Raw genomic sequence first — 22548 nt, forward strand, 5'->3', positions numbered from 1 at the left:
AGACAAGCTGTGCACGCCCCCTGGAAAATAACACAGGACAACCGTAGTGGAGCCTCCATCTCCCTCTCCACTATTCATCAATGTCTGATCGGGTACAACCTGGGCCCCTGACAGTCCATCTTTCATTTTATTGAATAATCTGACACCTCAAAAACCCCAAACATGATGGTGTTTAATCTTTGACACCCGGTGTAATCTGAACAGCCATGTTTATTTCTTACAATACAGTATATTAGCAGCTTTTATATGCATAATGTAGTTTTGAGGGTGCAGAACATGAAAGAAAAGCAAACTGCCGGAGTAAGAGGTGGAGCAATCGAGCATGCCTAAAAGTCATGTAATACTAAAAAGAGGGACCACAACATAAATATATTGAAAGTAAAAAGATGACATGAAAGCTAACGAAAATAGACTCACTGAAGCTCCCTCCATAAAACCCCAGTGGGAGATAATTCTACAGTTTGGGAGCAGAGTTTTGCATCTCCAATATTCCTCTCCTGGTTCTCGAGATCTAACGAATCCACAGAGGAGGATCCGACTGATAGTGGACAAACATAAAGCAGAGCATGGAGTCCGCCATGTTGGCTGAACCTCAGCCACTTAAAGCTTTATGTACAATCAAAAGCACTTTAAAGTTTGGTTCTAATGATACATGGAGCCAGTGTTCTTCAAAAAACATGCTGCGCTGTCACACCACTACAGCTGGCCCCACAGGCTCGGCGTTCCAATCGGAGATCAAGCGGTTGAATGTTGAAGATACAGATGTTTAATGCATGTAACAGTTTCCTTTACACAAAACGTCCTCTATGTAAATTCAGTATACGACTTCAAACAGATCCACAACACAAAGATAATGCTGGTTTTAATATCACATGAATTATTGAATTTGTTTAGAACAAATCTACATTTATGGGTTGAAAGAAGCTCATAACACCATCTACAGTTTCAAACTGTCTTGGACCTTGCAGTGCCAATGCTTACATAGAGTCAACCTATTGGATAGTCTCTATGCATGATATATATATATATATATATATTACAGAATGTTTAACACAATATCAGATGGGGTTATCTATTGCTAATCCCATTTGACATTTACTGTAAGGTGCGGAAATATGTAAATAGAAGTGATTATGTAAGGCACTGAGCTGTCATGGAACGCAATGACTAAACATGCATCTGTCCAGCTTTAAGGTTCAGCACACACAAAGGCCTGGAGGTAAAAGCAGCACAGTTGATAATAAAAATGAAATCAAGTTGGTTCATTGTTATAATTTCTTCTTTACAGAAAGTGGTGACATTAGCTAATATGGAATGATGAACAATGGTTTAGTCTCTTTCAGTACACTTCTAAGATAAGAGCTCTTATTGGCTGGTGCTCAGCGATGTCAGGTGACTGAAGCAACGCCACAAAGAGGAGCTGAGAGCAAAGAAATAGAGAACAGGAGGATGAGAATATAAAAAAGGAGAACCTAAGTATAGAGGCATGAATAATAGTGGGAGAGAGAGAGAGACGGAGGTGACCTCCATCTCCACCTCCATCTTCACGCACCACAACTAGCCTCTCCATCTCAACCAGGGCACCATGGCACATTTCCCGTCACTGGGGGTGGCAGCAGGCCACACATTGCAGTGAATCAATCCAACTGCTGCAACCTCCGCAATCCACACTTCTCCTGCAGGCTCGTCATGCACCCAGATGCTATGTGCGAAGCAGGGCTGGTGAGAAATCGTGTTCCACATGCCGCGCATACCTCAGTTTGAAGTCGTGACTTTAAATATCTCTCCATGCCGCAAATAATCGAGGTTTGGATCCAGACAAGTTTGGAGGACGAGATGCAACACTTTCTAAATTGCAATTCACTACTGGAGGCTTATTGTCGTGTCAAGATAAGTGCAAGTTTTGAATTAGACAGAATGAGATTATTTTTGTAGAATTGTTTTTTGAAAAATGGAAATGTATTTTAGTAATAACAAAACTACAGTGTGTGTGTGTGTGTGTGTGTGTGTGTGTGTGTGTGTTTGTGTGTGTTGTCAAATGTCACACACGCTCCTCTGCATTTATAAGCCCTCATACAGCTTTTAAAATGTTGCTTTAAAGCATTTGTGGCCCATAAATGTTTTTTTAAGGGTTGTTAATGAAGGCTTTAAGTAGCCACCACAGCTGTACTCCCCCCAAAATGACATCATATATTCAACTGAATGGGTAAAAATGCAAGAGGCATAATACCTAAATCACACGTGGCCCTGTAGTTGCATTGCCACTTGCAGTCCCTCGGTCATCAGATTGGCTGTTATTAGATTCATCACATTCCACCAAAAACCTGCCTCAGAGCCACACACACACCTCCACCTCCCATCCTCTTCCCCTCCACATTATTCGTTTGCAAATTGATAACGGAACCAGAGACCCCGCGGGGTCCGTAATTCAATATTGGGATCTAACAGTCTGAGATCAGATATGATGGACTGTAATCCTCTCTGCACTACCACAGCCACATGAACTGGGCCACTGTATCTGCGCCCCTTGAGCTGTCAGCCAATCACTGTGTTCTCTGCACATGAATGAATGAATGAATGAATGAATGAATGAATGGGTGCACAAGTGGGGGAATGAATGACAGGGTTCTTTGTTGGATTAGAACCGGGCCAGTATCGAGAACCCAATTGCTGAGCAACAAACAAGCACGGTGGAAGAAGACTTGTGGGTAAGTAGCCATGACAGCATGTGATTAAAATGAGCAAGGTAGTGAGTACTCCCCGAGCACACACACACACGCACACGCACACGCACACAGACACAGACACACACACACACACACACACAGAGACACACACACACACACACCACCTCCACCATAAAACCCAGTATTTAAAACCGTTCTCCACTCTTCATTTCCTCCAATTTGAAAGGATATAAAGTGGGGGAGTCATGAAGACAATAATGGTCTCACTGTTTACTTTTAGTTAGGATTATTTCTTTCCTTGGGTCAAGAACACTTTTATTTCTCTGTGGGAGCACCAGGAAGCATTAACTGTGTGGGAGGGCCACGTTTATGACAAGTGATTAGCAAGAAGGAAAAAAAGAAGAATGTGAATCCAAATATTTTACAGGTTATGTGTCCTCGGATTTCTAATAATATGAAAGGTCACTTATGACTATTGGTCCCTTTGTACAGTAAAATCTGAAACCATGTTTCTGCCATTAGACCACTGAGCATGGGACATCTCAAGCACTTCATAAAAGGGAAGCTTCATCAATTATTCACACTTCCGGCAACACACATTCCACGTTTCTCTTCCCATACATTAATATTTCAGCCAGAGCACCCCGCCCTTCCTCTTCTTCTCTGTGCCACCTCCCGGTAGACATTTTGTCTACATAAATCACACTGTGACATTAAGAAGCCCTAAGATGGCCTCAGTCACTACTTATAGCAGACGAGCTTCTTCTCCGCCAATCTATGAGTCCCCTGACTGCTGCCGGAGAGTCAGTGCCAATGTCATCGGGAAGCATATGATAAACTTTGCAGGATATCCATTACAGCAACGACACAATGTCAACTTCACTGGCAGGCCTGTATGTGCATACATTACATGAAATGGAATGGACACCACATTTGTAATTTTAGACAGAGCTTGTTGGATAATGACTCATGTTTCAAACTTGAGAACAGCAGCTGAAGTTGTTTGGACCTTTTTTTCTCATGTGATGAGGTTTTTTGTGCATTGCACAATAGTAAATAATGAGGAGTATTATTATAATAATAATATATAATAACAAAAGGAAAATACAAGAGGCATATCAGCAGGAAGCCAATGTGACAGGAAGTCCAGACATCAACACTATGTCACATACAAACACATAAAAGCAGTAAATGGAACAATAAAAATAACACAATTAAGGTTATAAGAAAATGATAAAAAAAAACATTACATGAAAAGCAAGTTTATAAAAATAGGTTTTATGAAGTGATTTGAAGAGAGTCACCGACTCTGCGGGCCTTTAGTTTCCAGCCTCGACTTTGGAACAGGGCTCCATGTGAGGATCTAAGGCTGCGAACAGGCACATTAGGGGTCGACACTTCTGTGATGCAGCTTGTCGCCATATATCAAGCAACACGTGCAGGGAAACAATAGCCAGAGAATTTAGATACTTGAGGCAAAGTCCCTCTGGAGGCACTTGGTCTGTGGCCTTTTAGCACCCCCCAGCAAGCTCTGTGTGCTTTAGGTCGTAAAAAGGTTAAGGTTAGGGGAAGGGTTGCGGTTAGGGTCATCCAATTTAACTGAAGGAGGAGGGATATGTACACACCGGAGGGGAAGTGCTGCCTAACAGGCTCAACTCAAGGATCAGATATCCCTTGTGTGACTGGACGATGAGGCCAACATGACATATTTTGGCAGCACTTTCACTTTCCTGTAAAACATTCCCATGTTAACCTGTCAATGCCCGATTTGTTTCTCTCTAGCATTCTCCCAACAGTGCCACACAGTTTGATAATAAATACTGGACGAACAGCAGAAGCTACCGTAACCGCTGCCAACTAACATCGCACTCATTCTCGAGGCTACATGATTTCCTCGATTAATCATGTAGCCGTTTTATATTTATACCCACAAAGCCTGGTATCATTTCCCAGAGGCGAGGGGGACACCCTGCTTGTTTCATCATGTGGAATCAGAGATAGCCGCCATTTTCGGCTTGAAAAATGAAACGATTTCACAATTATGAAAAAAAGAGTAATTTCCAGATACGAAACAAGTTCACCTCCAACAAAAGTAGAAAAGTCTTTGAAATGTCTTCTTTCTTCATTATATTTATGGGAAAATTACCCCCCCTCCCCACCACACACACCTATGGTAGCGAAAAATGTATAATATATTACATCGCACTGATTTACATAGCCTGCTGATTCAGTTCTGCATAGGATACATCATGCAGGCATTGTGGTGACAGGATTGAAGTGAAATACTTAAAAAATTCAAATATGGATAATACCTTGGGGACAATCTGCATAAAAATGAGAGATAATAATAGAAGGAGAAGAATGGTGGATCCGTACTTCTGGATCATGCTCTTATGGTTTTTGACAGTCTTTGCCCCCATAAATTCTTTTTTTCTTTTTTATTCCAACACACCCTGTTTCTGTCCTCCCTCTCTCTCTCTCTCTCTCTCTCTCTTAGCACTCGAGGCTCTTTTCCTCCCTCCTCCTTATCGATTCTGTGAGGTTCAGTGGGTAGAGCACGGCACTAGCAATGGAAAGGGCACGGGATCAATTCCCACAAAATTTCAAGCATTCGCTGGGCTGTCACTCTGGGATAATTTGTCTTCAGGCTTAGCCCACTGAATACACTGATGTATTCTGCTTTGTAATTGGTGCCCATCAGTGTCAAGTGTCTCTGCGAGCTAGATGTTCGGGGTCAATGCTGCAGAACACGGTTTTATTAATTTGCATGTGAAAAGTATATCCACATATCTGCTACTGTCTGATGAATCTCAGCTATGCCGAAAGAAGAATGTCTGATTAAATGGGGAAAAGAACCAAAGCCTTTTTGTTTTCAGATTGCATATGTACACGATAAAGAATGCTGGAGGCCAGCGGGCACACGGTCGGAAACATAACATGTAGCATGTCTGGAGGCAAGGTTTTTAATCATGCTGAGATTATAGGAGTAATTTCTAACATTGGACATTAATTAACATTTCGAATAACCTGCTCAATTGATTTACAGTTTTGTGTTTCCCAGGAGCGAAAAATTATTCAATTAAAAAAAGAGGTGTATTACTCAAGATATTAGTAGATCTGCAAGAAAACATATGGCGCTTAAATACTAAATTACTAAATTATCTGAATCCAATGACCAAGAGCTCGGCCTCCCAACTAGGAAGATACAGTAATTGTGAATGGGTGCAGCTGCACACTCTGGCTGTGCAGAAGCAACCCAGCTCGGGCCCAGCCACAACGAACAAGCCGATCATGTCTCAGGAGAGACAGAGGGGCCTTAGAGGCAGCCTGGCAAATCTGAGCCTGACCTCCCTGGAGAGAGAGAGAGGGAGAGAAAGAGAGAGGCAAACTGGATTTATATCTTTGTTTTTAATCCCCCTTACACGCTCCACTGGTCCTACAGAAGTACTTTGTGTGGGCCTCATGTATAGTCTGGGGGGGGGGGATATCAAAACACAGCTTTGTGTGTCGTGAAAAAACATCTGTTATTTTTTTATGTGACATCAGAGACAACGACGATGTCAGTCTCCTGTATTTTCCTGTCTGGGGAGAAAAAATGAATCAGCTGTGGCACAAAATATCCGAGCAAGCTTCTGAATTCATAACTGTACGGTGCCAGCATATTATTCAGACTGAAATGCCATTTTGTTAACGCCCCAGTTTTCAGTATGACATTGTTAAGCTGTTTTCTGTTTGGGAGGGAGGTTATTTTGCTCCGACCAATCACAGTGACTATTTATCCATCTGCCGATGTCACTTTGTGGAAACACAGAATCTGTGGCGAAGAAAAGTCAGCTTAAGTCAGTCAGCCATTCATAATGCTATCAAATTTATTTATGCTTAATCATTTTATTGGATTGAGAAGTGATAACGCACTTGAGAATTCAGTAAACCGTAAAGAAAAAGCTCTGGACAGACTGGTGGGATGTAGGACTAAGTGTGAGCACAGCAGCCTCCTGACTCATTTCCTCAGGTGCCAAAGGAGCCAGCTGATAAATTAAACCCAGAGGGAGAGCAGCAACAACACTTTTTCATCTCTTTTAATGCCTTTAGTGCACAGCTGTTCTGATTTAATAGCTGTTGTTTCAGTTGGGTGATTTACAGCAGCCTTGATAGCAGTGTCACTTTCCTCGTCTTCTGTTGGACGACACTCCCGAAATGAGTCCTACATATAACTGACTCCGTTGTTTCTCCCAACTGAGGACGTTGAGTCAGTCGTCGAGCACCAGGCCTCTGAATGGCTCGACAAAGAAGAATTTGAATGTGACCGGCGATTCACAAGTCTGGACTCAGACTGGAGAGATGTGCACGGAATTACAAGCGCACTTTGCTAAGGAAGATTTCTTACAACCGACGACTGAGTGGAAGAGGGGACCTGAGCCAACACAGCCTCCCATGGTTTCCCGACAGGCATTTACTGAGCACTGCTCCATTCGCCTGCTATTTCCCTACTTCTGAGCCGCTGGGGTTTGTCTGTAGAGAGCAGAGCCGGATGCATGATAGACTCAAACGCAGCAAACCAGAGGATAAATTCATGAGTGCGGGCACACGCATGCTACATGCTTGTGTTAGTGATCCCGGGTGTGCCAGTTTTTCTGCATCTGCCCATATGCTCATAAATGTGAGCTGCCGCACTAACAGAAACCATAAAAGCAAAGCAAAAATAGAAGGAGAGATACAATGACCCCAAGAGCAGACACAATAACCGTGGGGAAATGGCGAGAGAGTGAGGGGGGGGTTAGGTCTTCACCGAGCAGCAGGAGCAATAGCAATGAGTGGAGAGGGGAGCAAAAATCACGTTACTGCCCCCGAGATGCAGTCGAGAGGATCTGAATCCAAAGACTGCACCTGAAGCCATGTTTTATAGAGCGCTTCATCATCAGCCGAGACGTTTTCTTGTGCGTCATTACCGAGTGTCATAAACTCTCAACTCTACATACTATTACAGCAGGCTCGAAACGGCAATGCTCCATGAGAGGCTGCACTCGAAATCCAGAGTTAGCCTCATGAAAGGCTGCGTTAGTGTTGTGCATATAAGATGATATGAACGCCGTATACACCAGGGCTATGTGAGTAAATATTAACAGCTCAGGGGTGGTGAGGATTCAATATCCAGTCCAAAACAACAGTGTCAACACGAGGCACAGAGTTGAATAGCATGACTATCAGTGGTGCAGGCCCACAGTGAAAACTAAGAATTAATTTCTCGCCATATGCTCAAAATGTTTGTGTTGTTGGACTTAATTCTATGCAAATCCTTCACAAATCCTGGGAGTGATAGTACATGATAGTTTAGTTTTATAAATCAGTGTATTTACAGCAGAAAAACAACAGTCCTGCACCAACTTGAAAATAATCAACTGGTGAATACGTTCCGCAGTGATTTTGTTGATATTGAGATAACACACATTTAGAGCCAGAGCCTCCCAATACACCAGATCAACCAATCATGAGTTGGCCTCAGCTGTCAAGCCTGACATTTCAACCAGCGTTTATAGCAGCAAATAACAACTAATAATAATAATACGTTTGGTCTGTGTCCCTTCCACTAACATGGAAGAGCAGTCATGTCGTCCATCTTGACACTTTATGGTTATGATCCATGTTTCTTCCTTTGAATCATATATTTCTTCAAAGTCATATTCCCAACTTCAAGTAAACTTTTTTTTTCAAGAATTAACTACCAGGTGCAGAACCACAGAATCTTTTTCTGTAGGAAGGATTTTTATCACCGACAGTGACGTCATCAGTTATTGCCGGTACTTTTCAAAGAGCTCTAAAAAACGCTGGTTGCCATGGTGATGCTTTTGGAAAACAGGAAAGGGGTTGAGAGTTCACAGCTTCCATTAGTTTATCTCATGTTCTGGGTGCAAGCTGTTTTTTTCACAGATTTTATATCAATGTGTCAACTTAGAGGTTTCTATTGATAAAAAAATTCAGTCAACATAGCAAAGATGTTTTTTAAGTGAATGTGCAATGACACCCGTTACCTGACAGATGAAGTTTTCACGAGTGGGTCAAAATGTCAGCCCATCTTGCATGAGGTCAACATCAAGGATGGGGACCATGCCATAAACATCAGCCGCCGAAATTATTTTTTAAATTTCTTAAAGCTTTTAATAGCTGAGGAAACTTTTACTAGGTATGCTTTAGCTTTTGGAGGCGGCGTCCTGATGTTCACACAAGGGGGGCTGCCCGGTTTGCCAGCGTTCAGCTGTGAAGTAATTGACTCTTGAGATAATGCTGAGGGGGAGTCTGGGAAATCTCTGTGGACATTCCCTCCCCATTGAAGAACCATTCTGCCCTGCTAAATTCAAGCTAACCACAGCCAGTTGGGAAATACGAAAAAACAAAGTTATTTTCCCCACAGCCCTTCAACTGCCAACAGAGAATATGTGGTTCCATATCCAATGCTCGTCCAGCTCTGCTGAAAATATTTTTAGCCCCGAGGTAAAGATGAAGTAAATTACGTCACTTGATCACCGTTTGCTTGTCGAATCGATGGCAATGACGCGTCCAGCAGATAAACGAGAGGAATCAACCGGAACCGCCGTCCAAACAAATGATCCACACCAGAAATGTGGGGTAATGGTTTCAGTTTTCATATGAATGTTGTGTCATTGCCCTCTAGAGCACTTTGCTGAAAAAAGAGAACAGGAAACTGATTATTTAATAATCTGCTCCTGTGATGAATCCATTGTCTGATTTTTTTTTTTGCTGTGACATGTTGATCACACACTTGTTTGTCGCTTGATTCTTCTTGTTACTTCTTGCTGCAGGAGGCCGAGGTGAAAATGCATCGTAACGCAGATGACCCGGTGCCAAAAGGCAGAGTTAAATCAAAACTGCAAATGAAATCTCGTGTTCCAGCCAAATTTCATAAAAGAAAGAAAAGTGAGCACTCTCAGTTGGAGAGGAACTAAATCTTACACAGTCATATCCAGTCAGGAGTCATGATAACTCTCACATCCTGCCCCACCTACGTCTGGAAAAAATATCTTGTGATGTTAAAAACATGTCCCTTGTGGAATGAATAATCAGGAAGCCTTCCTTCTTTACACAATGCTAAATATGCAAAATTCACAGCTCCTCTGCTTTATACTCTGTATCTCCCTCAAGCCTTTCCCCCACTTAGCCCGTTCCATCTGCCATCTCTCTCTACTCGCAGCTCCCACTCTTCATTCTCCTGCTTTGTAATGCCTCCCGCATTCCCTTCCTTCCTTCGCCATCATCTTGAGTCTTATGTGGTTTTTCAAAGTATTTTCCCTCTTTTTACTCCATTTCCAATCTCGTCTAATTCCACTTGTCCTCTGCAACCTTGTTCACAGGCCTGTGTCTATTTTTCCCACTGAGCCCTTCTCGTTTTCTCTCTCTCCCTCTCTGTATCTCCCCGCAGTGTGAAAACAGTACCTGCGACACTCTACTCCCAGTATCCTCTCATCTAAATGGGTTGTGTGGCCTTGCTGTATCTGATTCCTCTAGACAGGAGGTGAGAGTGAACCTTTCTCCCACTTCCACACCTCACCTGCTCCTGTTATTTGTTTTAATAAAAAGAATTCTAGCTAGCTTTGTCAAAACATAATACATTCTGCTGGATGGAGCTGTGCCTTTAATGGTACTCAAACGAGTTAGTGAAAAAAAACTCCTCCGGAGGTAAGATTCATATCGGATTAATGCACAAGTAAAAGATAAAGACGAGAGGGGTGAAAATACTGAGAATATCCCCTGATATCTGCCTGTGCTAATGAATACGATTAATGTTAAGCTGCTGGTGTATCCACTTTCCATGTAGATATGAAGAGAAATAATAATACATTCTCAGTTCATGAGTCATATCAAAGCATATTTTCTACCCAAGCATGTAGTTATGTGATAACTCGTAGCTATAGTGACAGACTATTATTACAAATGTAAAGGCCCAGAAAAGAGCTCTTTGGAGACCCTCATCTCCAGCTCCACAACCTCACACAAACGCACTCCACCATCCATACCACCAACTCCATCCCGAAAAGTGAACTTACGTGTTCGGAAACGGTGGTGTGGGCGTGTGGCTGGGCCTTTGCCGGGGCGCCCGTGGCTCCAGCGCGACGTGGGTTTTATCGGTGGTGCTGGTTGGGAGGTGGTCGGCTGCACCTTGGAGTTGGTCCTCACAGTAGCGGTGGATGAAGTGGATGCTGTGCTGGCGACGGTAGCAGAAGTCTGCCCTGGCTTTGAGTTGCCAGCCCCATTATGTCCATTACTAGTGCTTCCTTTTCTAACAGTGCTGCGAGGGTCGACCTCCTTACCGCTGGGTGGTGGGGTGAGTCGGGTGGCGCGAGTGGTGGAGGAGGTGACCACAGTTCCACTAATGCGGGTGCCAACGCGATTGTGAAGGTGTGGTGCGCGGTTGCCATCTCCATTGGCAGTGCTGCCATTGGCTGAGTGGTTTGCTGGTGGCCCAATTCGAGTTCTTGGCGATGGGGCAGTACCATCCGCAGCTAGTGGCATGGTAGTCGACACTATTGTTGTGGTAGAGGCAGTTGAAGTAGTGGTGGCGGTGGAAATGTCGGGCCCCTTGGGCATGGCACTGGGTTTAGAGAGAAATATAGGGTCCTGTCCAATGCTACCTTTAGGATCCACCAGATCAGTGGGGACATAGTCTTGTACAGATCCCACCACAATCCATTTCAGCAGCATGAGACTGAGTCCCAGACCCACAAAGCCCATTACCAGGGGAACGGCACACAGCCATGTCTGCTGGCGAGGCCACACAGCACAAGGGCCACAGCGGAGCGGGCCTGGGGCTCGGGGAGATGCCTGTTCAGCCCCTGGCTCCTCCAGCGTCATGGCTGCCAGAGTGCTTGCACCAGAGCGCTCACTCATCCTGCTGGAGGTTTGGGTCTCTTTAATATGTACGGGAGGTCAAACAGGTGGCCAAACAACACAAGGACACGCACTAGGAAGGGGATGTGGTGCAAAAGAAAAGCTGGGCATCTTAAGCTAGTACACAGGCACAATGCCTTGACTATATACTGTATCTACATGCACAAATGTAACACACGAACTCACACACAAACGCCCACAAGCAGACACAATCACTCACTGTCACGTAGCCACTACTAATTAAAATCTGGCACAACACTCAAATGCATACACAAGCAATATAACCTACACTCCCTCTGGCGGACAACAAACCAAGCACACGCATCCGCGCACGTACACACACACACACACAAATATACACAAGGATATACACACTTCCACAGGCGCGCACGGGTTATGGACAGGTGAGAGAGGCGGGAGGCGCTAAACGAAGCGATGATAAATCCCAGGACGCTTCACTCGCTTGTTAAAAAAAAAAAAAAAGCCGACGCAAAAAAAAGAAGGGAACTGGGAGGAGGTATCGATCCGCTGCGTGCTGAGCTTCAGACTGGAGCTGTAAATCCATGTGCGTGCGTGTGTGCGTACATCAACAACCCAGGCACCCGTCACCGCTCTCAGCTGCTTGATTATCGGCCGCATAAGGTCTTCGCAACCAAAACCACTGGTTGTTCCTGTATTCCTCTCTCCGTCTGGGCACCTTTTACGCATACATCATTACGCATAGCCCTTTCTCTCTGGCAGGTGTCTTTGTCGGCTTCTTCAAGTTTGCATCTGACAGCCCCTCAGTTCCCAATGCCCGGCCACCCTTTTTTGCCCGCCCTCCCCAGATGTGGGTAATCCAGATGTGCAGAAAGGGAAGCCACGGAAATTGAGGCAGCTGAGAATTTGATCCGCCGATGAGACGGGGCGGTGTTGATGTCCGGAGCGTAGCGGGGCTAAATCCACCTGATCCTGGACCGACCACCCGACTCTGGTGTCCGGGAGTGACAGCCGTGTGCGCCTGCCCGTGCCGAGCCGCCTCGCCTGCAATCCGCCACTGTGATGATAGATCCGGCGTTGACGGAAGAAGAAAAAACACACATATATATATATAAATATGGGAGGTTCTGCGATTCGTTTACCTCCGCTGCATTCCCACAGTGGTGCAAGCAGCAGAAAGAGAGATGGAGAGAGAGAGAGAGAGAGAGAGGATGGAGGGAGGAGAGGAAGGGAGGGGGCTGCTGCTCAGAAAAAAATGATGCGGCGGCTGTTCTTGGAGGCTGCAGACCAGAGAAAGAGAGAGAGAGAAGGGGGCTGGGGTGGAGAGGAGGGGGCTTGCTCAATCCCCGGTGAGTGATGTGGGTTTCACGGCTCCTATCCCATCCGGCGCTCCCCTCTGCTTCACCGCCGTCCTCAATACTCCAAAGTGGCGACTCTCGTGCACAGTGACTGCCCCGCGTGTCCCCACATCCTCCAGCCCAGACTGCACGACTGTGGCTGCGTGCGCCCTGACTCCCCTCACCAGCACCCAGAAAACTAATAAAGGAGAGGAGGGAATTAAAAAAAGAAAGAAGGGAAGAGAAATGTTCTGCTGGGGAGAGAAATTGTGAAGGTGTGCAGAGAGGGAGAGAGAGAGAGAGAGTGTGTGGAGGATGTTCGGCTGCAGCAGACAGGGGGTATAGAGGGAGGCGGCGGCAGCGCGCACACACACACACACACACACACACACATACGCGCCCACGTTGAGGAAAGGAGAGGCACTGCCATAGACACACCCCAGGGAGAGGTGAGGTGGAGGGAGGGATGGAGAGGATGAAAAGGCAGGGATGGAGAGGAGTAGGGAGACGCCAACCCTATGTCTCCCACCAGCTGCACACAAGAGCAAACAAACCAAACACCAGGCTCATAATTTATGGGTGAGTTAGAGCACTACTTCAACTTGATACCTCCGTGGGCAGTGGATGAATCCCCTTATTTTACAGTTCACAAGGGACAGCGGTGCTTTAAGGACCAAAGCCAACATGGTGTTAAGGAGCATCACGGCACAACACTGGAGGTGCAATCAACTCTTTTAATTTGCCAGATTTGACATTTATTGGTTTACGCCTGCTAAAAAGGCCTGTAACATAGCAACCAGGCCGTGATTAGGTCACAGTGTGAGGTAAATCCAGGTTAAAGCTATCACAGCTCATTAGTTTCTCTTTTCAAATGCAGCTTCATTGCAAATGATGTTTCAAGTGTGCAAAATATGGTACGAATCAGTATCACTGAGAATGCTTTGTATATTTTACCATCATGCGTCACTGCTATAGTTTCCAACCTGTCCACAGTAACACAGACATATTTTGGGCCTCTCGTCCACATGCGAAAAGCAGCTGGGTCTCAATTCAGGCACTGCATCCTTCTGAGGATGTCTATGCGGCCCATGGAGACTGCCTCATTCGTGGTCAGTCCTGACTACACACCAGAAGAACCGAAGTGTAATTACGGATGAATCATGGGATAGGTCGGATCCCTCTTCTCTCCTGGATGGAAGGATGCATTTATCACCTTCCAAAGTGCAGATCATTCCGCCTCTGTGCATCCGTAACGGAGCATTTCAAAAACTATGATGTTAACGCTTACTTCACAAATGCCCACTGTTCCTTTATGAGAATGCAACAGGAAGAACAAAGGCAGTTAGATTCCGGTTGATCTACGTTTGGTTAAGACTTCTAGGTCTACAGGTTTGAAGCTAAATTCAGCATTTCTGCACCACATTATCCGCATTCACCTGTATCTCCCTTGCCACAGCGTAAAGTACATTTTATTGCCACCTACTGGCCCAGCATCATAGTTTGAGCATTTGGAGTTGTTTTTACCCTCTCGTCTGGACGGAGATATTTTTTTGAGCTAAGGTTGTGTGGACAAATATCCACATGAGCATGACACTAATGATGCAGCAAAAAAGAAACTGCTGTAACATTTTGCACACACACCGTCATCATGGGAGACACACCAGTGCTGTTACATTATTAAAAGGTGACTTTGCAGTTCTCCATGATTGTATTGTGTGCGGTAATACCCTTAATCAGTAAAGTAGCTGTGTCTCCCATCTTCTCAAAGTGGCAGTGGATTCAGTTTTGTTGTGCGTGCAGAATAAGACCCAGGAGTTGTCGAATGCAGACATGCTCTCTGGTTTTCCATTTTCCATTCGCCTCCACATAAGTAGGGTTGTGGCATTATTTAAAGCTGCCATCTGCTGCTTTAGAACAGGACTCCTTTTTAACTATGAAAGTGACAAGTTCAAGAAAATCCATTTGTCATTGAAAATGTGAGTGGATGTATACTGTTATAATAACCCCTGAAAATTGATGTGTGTATTATGTATGAGAGTGAGTTTGAGGATGAAAGAAAGTGGGGGAGACTGAGAGAGAAAGGGAGGTGAGGCAGAGAAGAGGGGAAGGAGAAAAAAACAAAACAGGTAGAGGAGAGCAGAATGAGTAAAGTGTCTGCTGCTTTATTTTTCTTCCCCCACACGAATTATATAAGCATCTGCAACACACAGTTCGAGATCTAACACCTCACAATCACTCCTACGAAACAACATCATTCATTACTGCCTAATGCCTCCTGGCGAGAAATTTAGAGCCATTTCAAAGTCCTCACATTCCCCAAACGACTGCAGAATTATGCCATTTTAAACGCATTGTTTTCCCAATAACAGTTTGCATTACCCCGAGGTTGCTTTCTCAACTGATTTTCATAAATTATAGAAAATGACTGACACAACAGCAGCGTTGTGATATCTCTATGCTTATTCATATTTCTGTACAGCTCACATCTTTCATTATCGCCCCTGCTAATGCGTGTGATGGGTCTGATGGCATTGTTTACTGATTTAGGAATAGAGGTAATATCCCCCTCTGAACATGTTTTTGAACTTGACAGGCTGTCGACAGTCATTCCCACTCAGGAATTCACTGTTCTCCTTCCACCCCACCACCAGCATTTGAAGATTCTCAGGGAAAAAATATATATATATCTGAGGACTTCCAGCAGAGGAATTCTTCTCAAATCATTGAAGTACCAGTTTCAATTGTGTGACTTTGTTTTTTGAATACGGGGTTAGGACGGAAACTTTTGAAGAGATTTGCTCTGGAGTATAAATTCCTCCCAAATAATGAGATAAAAAGGCAAAGGGATGGTTTGTATCACATTGCATCACTTTGACTTTGTCCATCTAATTAAACAGGGACATTATAACTGGCAGCAGTGGTCAGCACTGTCACATCACAGAAAGAAGGTTCCTGGCTCCAATCCCAGTTTGGCCTAAAGCCGTTCTGAGTGGAGTTCACATGTTCTCCCCACGTCTGTGTGAAATATCAGGATACTCCGACTTCCTCGCACAGTCTGAACACTGGCAGATTGGGGAGACTTTAAATGGACGATGGGTGTGAATGGTTATTTGTCTCTGTATGTTGGTCCTGGGATACACTGATGACCTTTCCAGCTGTGATTGGCCCCAACCCCCCCCCCCCCCCTAGATCCTCAGAGGATAAGCAGTATGTATGTATGCATGTATTGAATAGATATATTGTGACCTATTATTCCTACACTGTAGAGTACTTTTTTCTGGTTGAACAGGAGATGCAGGTACATTTTATTTACTCTAATATAGTTTCTTCTTTACGAGGTTTGTATGGATCAAATCCCCTCAACGCTATGGTCTGTGACTGGGTCAGGTGACCACACGACTGTCCCTGGTCTCTCTCTCCCTGGTCTGTCTCTCAATTGTCTCTCTCTCTTCTCCACCCACTCTTCCTTTCTTCCCCATTTTTCTCTACGCTCACCCCAACCGGTTGAGGCAGATGGAGGCCCACATTGAATCTGTTTGCTCACTGTGGGAACTGTTGCGTTTCTCTATACATTTTTAGGTCTCTACCTTAATATGTTATGATTTGGCACTTAAAATTGAACTGAATTAAATACCTTTTGTTTTTATTCATTCATTTTTTATGCCATGGATTTTGTGAAGCACTTTGTAACCTTGTTTTGATAAGTGCTATACAAATAGAGTTATTATTATTATTATTAATTTGCCCCATATGCCTTAGTAGGTGGGGTTGAATTCACATTTCCTGTCTGGAGGGAGCCATTCAGGTCCCTGCCCCTGATGAATGTCCATTGGTGTCAGTTAAAGTTAATCTTGTTGCCATCTCACTTATCCTGGTCCTGGAGGGTTGTCACCATAGGGAGATATTATTCCATCTGGTCTGTTCTCCTGCGTCTCTCCCGGTCTGAAGATATTTATGGTTTTATGGGCTCTTGGGAAACTGGAGTGGAGTCCATTGTGTCAGTATTTCTGTGGAAAACCTCTTCAGGAGGCCTCGAAGAGAGGTGTCAGCTACACCAGTGCACTCCAGAGTATGAAGAAGTGAATGAATGACTTTTCCTCCTCTACGTCTTCCTTGTGACTCCACCATCATCCTGTCTCCCTTCAGCTAAAATTGAAGATCATAAGCTGCTGGCGTGCAGTTCTTTCACTCACCTACTTCACTTTGTATGCATAAACTATGGAAATCTCCATCACCGTATTGATTATTACCCCCCTGCATAATATTAAATATCAATGTCTTCTCCCACTGCTGGTGTCTGCATTTGAGCGTCTCCAGGGAGCCACTATTTACCAAGACGGATCAGCACTACTCCCCTGAATATGTAACCTTGTGCACATCCCGGGAGAGACACATCACTCCTGCTGTCACGGTGAGTACCTGGTTCTTTTTCCCCAGAATGGCAAATGTTAGTATTTGTGTTCTTGGTCTTCATCCAGGCATTTTTTCTTACCAGAACAAGCACAGGCATGTTCGGCATCTGCATAGAGCTCCAAAAACAGAACAACTATCCCTCGAGCCAAAATCATTTTAAACGGCGTTGTCCAATCTGACTGAATAGGATTAGTGCTTGATGGGGTTCAGTGGGAAGCCTATTACTGGCCATATAAATGTACTTCCTACGACCCCCAACCTGCCGCTGCTGAACTCTGGGATCAGACTAGACCATCGCAAAGCGCATGGATCTTCATGTCTGTCTATCATCTCTGTGCCGGTTTTGAGCTCATCTCATTCCTTTTCTTTAGACGACGCTGCGTCCCCCCCACCTACCCCACCCCACTCTCTGGCCCCATTAACTCTCAGTTAAATGAGCAGATGTAGGGGGTTAATCAGAAGAAACCACGTTGCTCTACCCCGCTGCATCAGTCTTTACAGACTTTCAAATCCCCTGCAGGTCTTGTTCACAGGGAAGTCTCTATTTGAATGTCAGATGGGATACCTGTCAGAGCAGAACGTCGGAGCAGTGGCACCCGATGCACAGGAGAGTAGAGGATCTTGTTAGGCAATATGTCTGCCTCCGAAGAAGGACCAGAGTTGCCCTATTGAATGCCAGGTCCACTCATTCGTTTCAGACTAACCACTGAGGCAGACCAGGAATTTAATTTAATTCACTTTTGTGTCAGTTTAACAACGGTGAACGAACAAGATGGCGAATGAGTCCTCTTTCCAGACTCTTGGTTTTTCAGTGACGTGTTCTTGTGACATTGAGAACATAATGGACTGGTGACGTTCTGAGGGAAATTCATGGCAAGCAAACTTTTAATACAATGACAATAAACTCTTATAGCACTTTTCTTAATAATGTTACCAAGCACTTTGCAAACAGAGTACCTAAAGAAATGACGGGAGATAATCAGACAAATTAGCCTTTTCAGTAAGTATGAGCTATTCTTAACTTGTATTTTAGTGTAACTGGTATAAACAGTATGATGGAGTCAACTGTATCTGCAACAGGTGTTCAAAATTCAGATTGAGTGTCTCAACTCGAACTGCTGGTCCCTGCTCCATCCCAGAGCTATAATACGGTACAAAGCCCATATCACGGTGCTGATGGTGCCATCCAGGGCACTCAACAGGCTCTCCACCTATTACAGCCAACAGGACGCCGGCCATCTTACATGATTTTGCTCATAATTACTAAACTGCAGTGAGTAAAAAAAACTCAAAATTCTACAGTCCTCACACAGCACCCTCAGAGCTTTGGATCTCACAGTATAAATACTGTATTTCCATGTAGGGTTGCGTGATGTAGACTAAAAAACAAATGGGATGAAAATAGATGAGAAGTATTCATGCAATTTCAGAAGAAGCAACAAACAAAAGCCATTTCTAATGAATGCCCTCATAAGGTAATACCCACTCTCAAATAATACATTTCATAATTAGATTAATGATATTAAATTTTTATTCTGAATCGTTTCTCTACAGTGATTAAAACAACATCCTCACCTTAGTTATTTCAGTATTGTTTTTGGCAGAACTGTTATTTTACTACAAAGCATTTTAGAAAGTTACCATGTCATCAGTGGCCCGCAGAAGGCCGACAACATTACAGATGTAGCGGTAATTAAAATCCTCGGCACTTCTATATTGTTGAGGCAGCCAAGTCATAAGTTTACAAATGGTATCAGCCGGTGTTGCCAAACGCGAGCGGACCTCCAACGTGGCCGCTAGAGGGCACATTGCATCATTCAGTCATTACTTTCCTCCACTCCTGAGCCAGGGAGAGGGAGGGAGGGTCGTTTGGTTACGCCAGCTGGGGACACACGCACCACAAACTATGCTTTCAATTTGCCTGTGTCAACTGTGATGTGCTTTGCTCGTATTGATATTCAACTCCATCTACAGAGCCGCTATTTGGCTTTTGCCAGAGAGAATGGATCTTTATTCAAGCTCGGCATGTCTGAATTGCCACCACAATGACTGAATAGACTCACAATGAGACCCAACAGTGGTTCTGCTTTGTGTTTGGTCACCGTGTTTTTATGAAGGTTAAAAAACAACATTGAGCTGGGCCGATGCACTTTCAAAACACCAGACAACATTACAAAGAAAACCACAACAGATCACTAATGTTTTATGCCTATGTGAAGAAATGTGGCTTTTTCTTTCAGGATTTTATTCAAACAATCAAGGTTTTTTTTTTGCAATTCCACAAGTTCATGCTAGGGTTTGCCTGAATAAATTGTCAATGTCAAACAAAGTGAATTCAGTGAAAAGCCTTTGACGGGGTTTTAAAACCATTTTAAGGACACATGCATGTATTATATCTCTTTGCATTCATCGCAGTGTTCTTCACACATCATTTGTTTGCCTTAAACACCATCAGCAGCCAATACCTTGACTCTACTTACTCGATTAGCTACCAGGTTCCCACACACACAAACACTCCGCTGACCTCCAATGACTCATTGATGAGAGCTCTATCTGCAACCATTTTGTATCAGACTCAAAGGGTGGTCCTGTCTCTGGGGAGCGTAATCATTGGACGGTAAATCTCTGTTAAACTGTGAAACAACTATATTTCCTGGAGGTGGTATTAGCCTCTGTCCCTTTGCCGTTGTCTTACAGCCTTTATCTTACATCATGGTTAATGGGAAGAGCAATTTCCAACACAATGTTTTACTTTGATACCGAGGGCCACAGAACGAAATGTTTCTAAATCTCCTGAGTCACAGTAGCAAATTAAAACCAACATTAAAAAGAGACATTTGGCATTTTGAAATTGTTCACCTTTTTGGAGTAAGAGCTGAAACTGATTTTAATATGATGTATGCATGTGAGTGCACGGTTACACAACATAGAATTCTGAGTCCCATTTATTCAAGCTGCAGGACAGCACCTTACAAACATGTTCCCAGTGTCTTCCCTGGCCCCGTGAGAAAACATTTGGAAACCCTAACCTTTATGTTTTATTCAAAGCCTTGGTTAATAATGCATGGTATATTGTGTGATTATATCGTGTGTTTGGTTTATGTGTGTGTGTGTTTTATGGATTTGTTTTTAATTGGCTAGAAGAGGTTGCACACTGACCAGTGTCACATCCTTATAGGAGATAGAGAGAGAAACATATGGAATGAAGGGGAAACAAGGCGGCTGCTGCACGGAACCACTTTATCATAATGTTTAAAGTGTTAGTTCTCCAAACTGTGGAAACACTGGACAATGTGCCACCAAAGCTGGACTTCAAAATAAAGGGAATATATGGACATAAGAAAACAGTGCCAGCTCAAAGTATCTAAAGCCAAGACGTGACTCAACGAATTGGACATTTACACCAAATAACATGGAATCCCACTTGATCCCATTCACTCTCCCAACGATGATCGGATTCATGTGTTAAAGTCACAGTTTTTTTCCTGATATATTAAATCTACATTTGTCATTACAGAACTGCAACAGATGTCCTTCTGCACAAGACCCTGCATGCAACACACAGCAGGATCATATCTTCACTTATTTTAATTTTTCATGTAACAGATGATGTTGTCTTTATTAAGTATCCGGGGGAACCAGGACAAATGGTAAATTTATGCAGAATCAGCTTTACAGGCTGAGAAATCCTGATCTGGATAAAAGATGTTGATTTTTTTCTTTCTCGTTTGTTGTCAAAACACAATCTGTCATCATCCTTTACTGAACTAAATAAGTGAATACCAGTCTGGGCCAACTACCCAATCCACAGATATGTAACTCTTCTGTAGAGCCACACTGCAAATAGCTAAAATATATACTGGCATTACTCAGCTACTTAATCCCATGTGATGACGATTAAATTAAGATTATAAAATGGATCCTTTTAATTACTTTAGAAAATGCAGATTAGTTACATTGAAATTATGCTTAAAATATTATCATAAATACTTATATTATTTCCTTATAGTATTATGTTATTAAAGACTAAATTCTTACAGTTACAAAGAGTTCAAACTTTCTGAAGTCGTCCAAATGTCTTTCAGGGATTCAATATAAATGAAACCAATGCAGTTATTTCCCACCTTATATAATAAATTGCATTGTGAGAGAGATAAAATTAGCACATGCACAAATACAAAGTCACGTCCTGGCATCTTTTTCCAGCATGAAACTGCCATAACCTACTGGGAAAATCTGAAAAGGGTATTTTTAGTGACCGACAAATAGTTCCATTGAATAATTCATTTGCATGTTGGTGACGGTTCACCTGTCCCACGGAGACGCACAGTCAAAGAATTTGTCCTCTTAATTCTTCCGTGCATATCTCCACACGGTGATGCTGCGTTACGCTGCCTCTAAAGCTCTGTCTTTTAATTCGTAGTGACATTTCACACATACAGTGTCCAGCCTGGTTCACAGTGTGTCTCACGGGACGCCGCCCCTCAGTGTGTGTCACCTGTCCCCCTACATTAGAGCCTGTCACATCAGTTATGCTGTGGTGCCGATGCACACCGTGGCAATAAGCGTGAGAGATATGGACTTGAGCGTACACTTCTCTTTTAGGGGGTGAAGTCGTCTTTAGATAAAACCAACAGATGAGTGTGGACAAATGATGTCTCAGAATCAATGATAACTTCACTGTGATATATGATCAGGATTGATGTATGAGGAAACTGAATTAGCCCTAAATTACTGTTAGAACTTGATTTTTTAACTTAAGATTGTGCGAGCCTGCAGCTGTCTGGTGCTCATTTGTTTCTGCAGTTACCAAGTTATAGTACATCAGAAACTGTTTGTGCTGAATAGAAAACATGGACATACAGTAGTTTGATTAGATAGATATGCTTAAATAACATAATTCTCCAATGGTCTCCTATTTTCACACATACTTACAATTCAACATGTGGAGCTTGGATTATTATGTTCTTTTTTGTAAAGTGAGATCTTTAAGCCTCCAAAGCCGAAGTATAATTCATGTGAAACAATAATATTAGCCAATTGACCGCGTTCAGTGGACGATCAGGGCGATGCAATTTCCCTCTGGAAATATTTCTGCCTCATTGCACTCAAGTGGAAACATAATCAGTTCAAAGTACATTAAAAAAATACATTATCCAAAGAAGCGAGAGGATGAAAGCACAGATGGAAGGAGAAACTGGCACCTTGGTAATAGCGTTTTCAGCTGTCAA

The 22548-nt window shown here is 43.6% G+C and overlaps 1 protein-coding gene across 2 annotated transcripts in view; it reads right to left on the reverse strand.

Annotated features, from left to right (window-relative positions):
* nrg3b (neuregulin 3b) overlaps nucleotides 1-13186 on the reverse strand; it is a 175722-nt gene extending 162536 nt beyond the window's left edge. The window contains exon 1 of one of the 2 annotated variants that reach the window (XM_069517599.1): nucleotides 10748-13186. In XM_069517599.1, coding sequence (XP_069373700.1) covers nucleotides 10748-11588 — 841 coding nt within the window. In that variant the 5' untranslated portion in view covers nucleotides 11589-13186. The remainder of the gene's footprint in view (nucleotides 1-10747) is intronic. The other variant, XM_020082721.2, reaches the window with a different exon arrangement.
* Between the last annotated feature and the right edge of the window lie 9362 nt (nucleotides 13187-22548).

The sequence above is a fragment of the Paralichthys olivaceus genome, chromosome 21 (assembly GCF_024713975.1).
Source record: "Paralichthys olivaceus isolate ysfri-2021 chromosome 21, ASM2471397v2, whole genome shotgun sequence".
NCBI classification, from domain to species: domain Eukaryota; kingdom Metazoa; phylum Chordata; class Actinopteri; order Pleuronectiformes; family Paralichthyidae; genus Paralichthys; species Paralichthys olivaceus.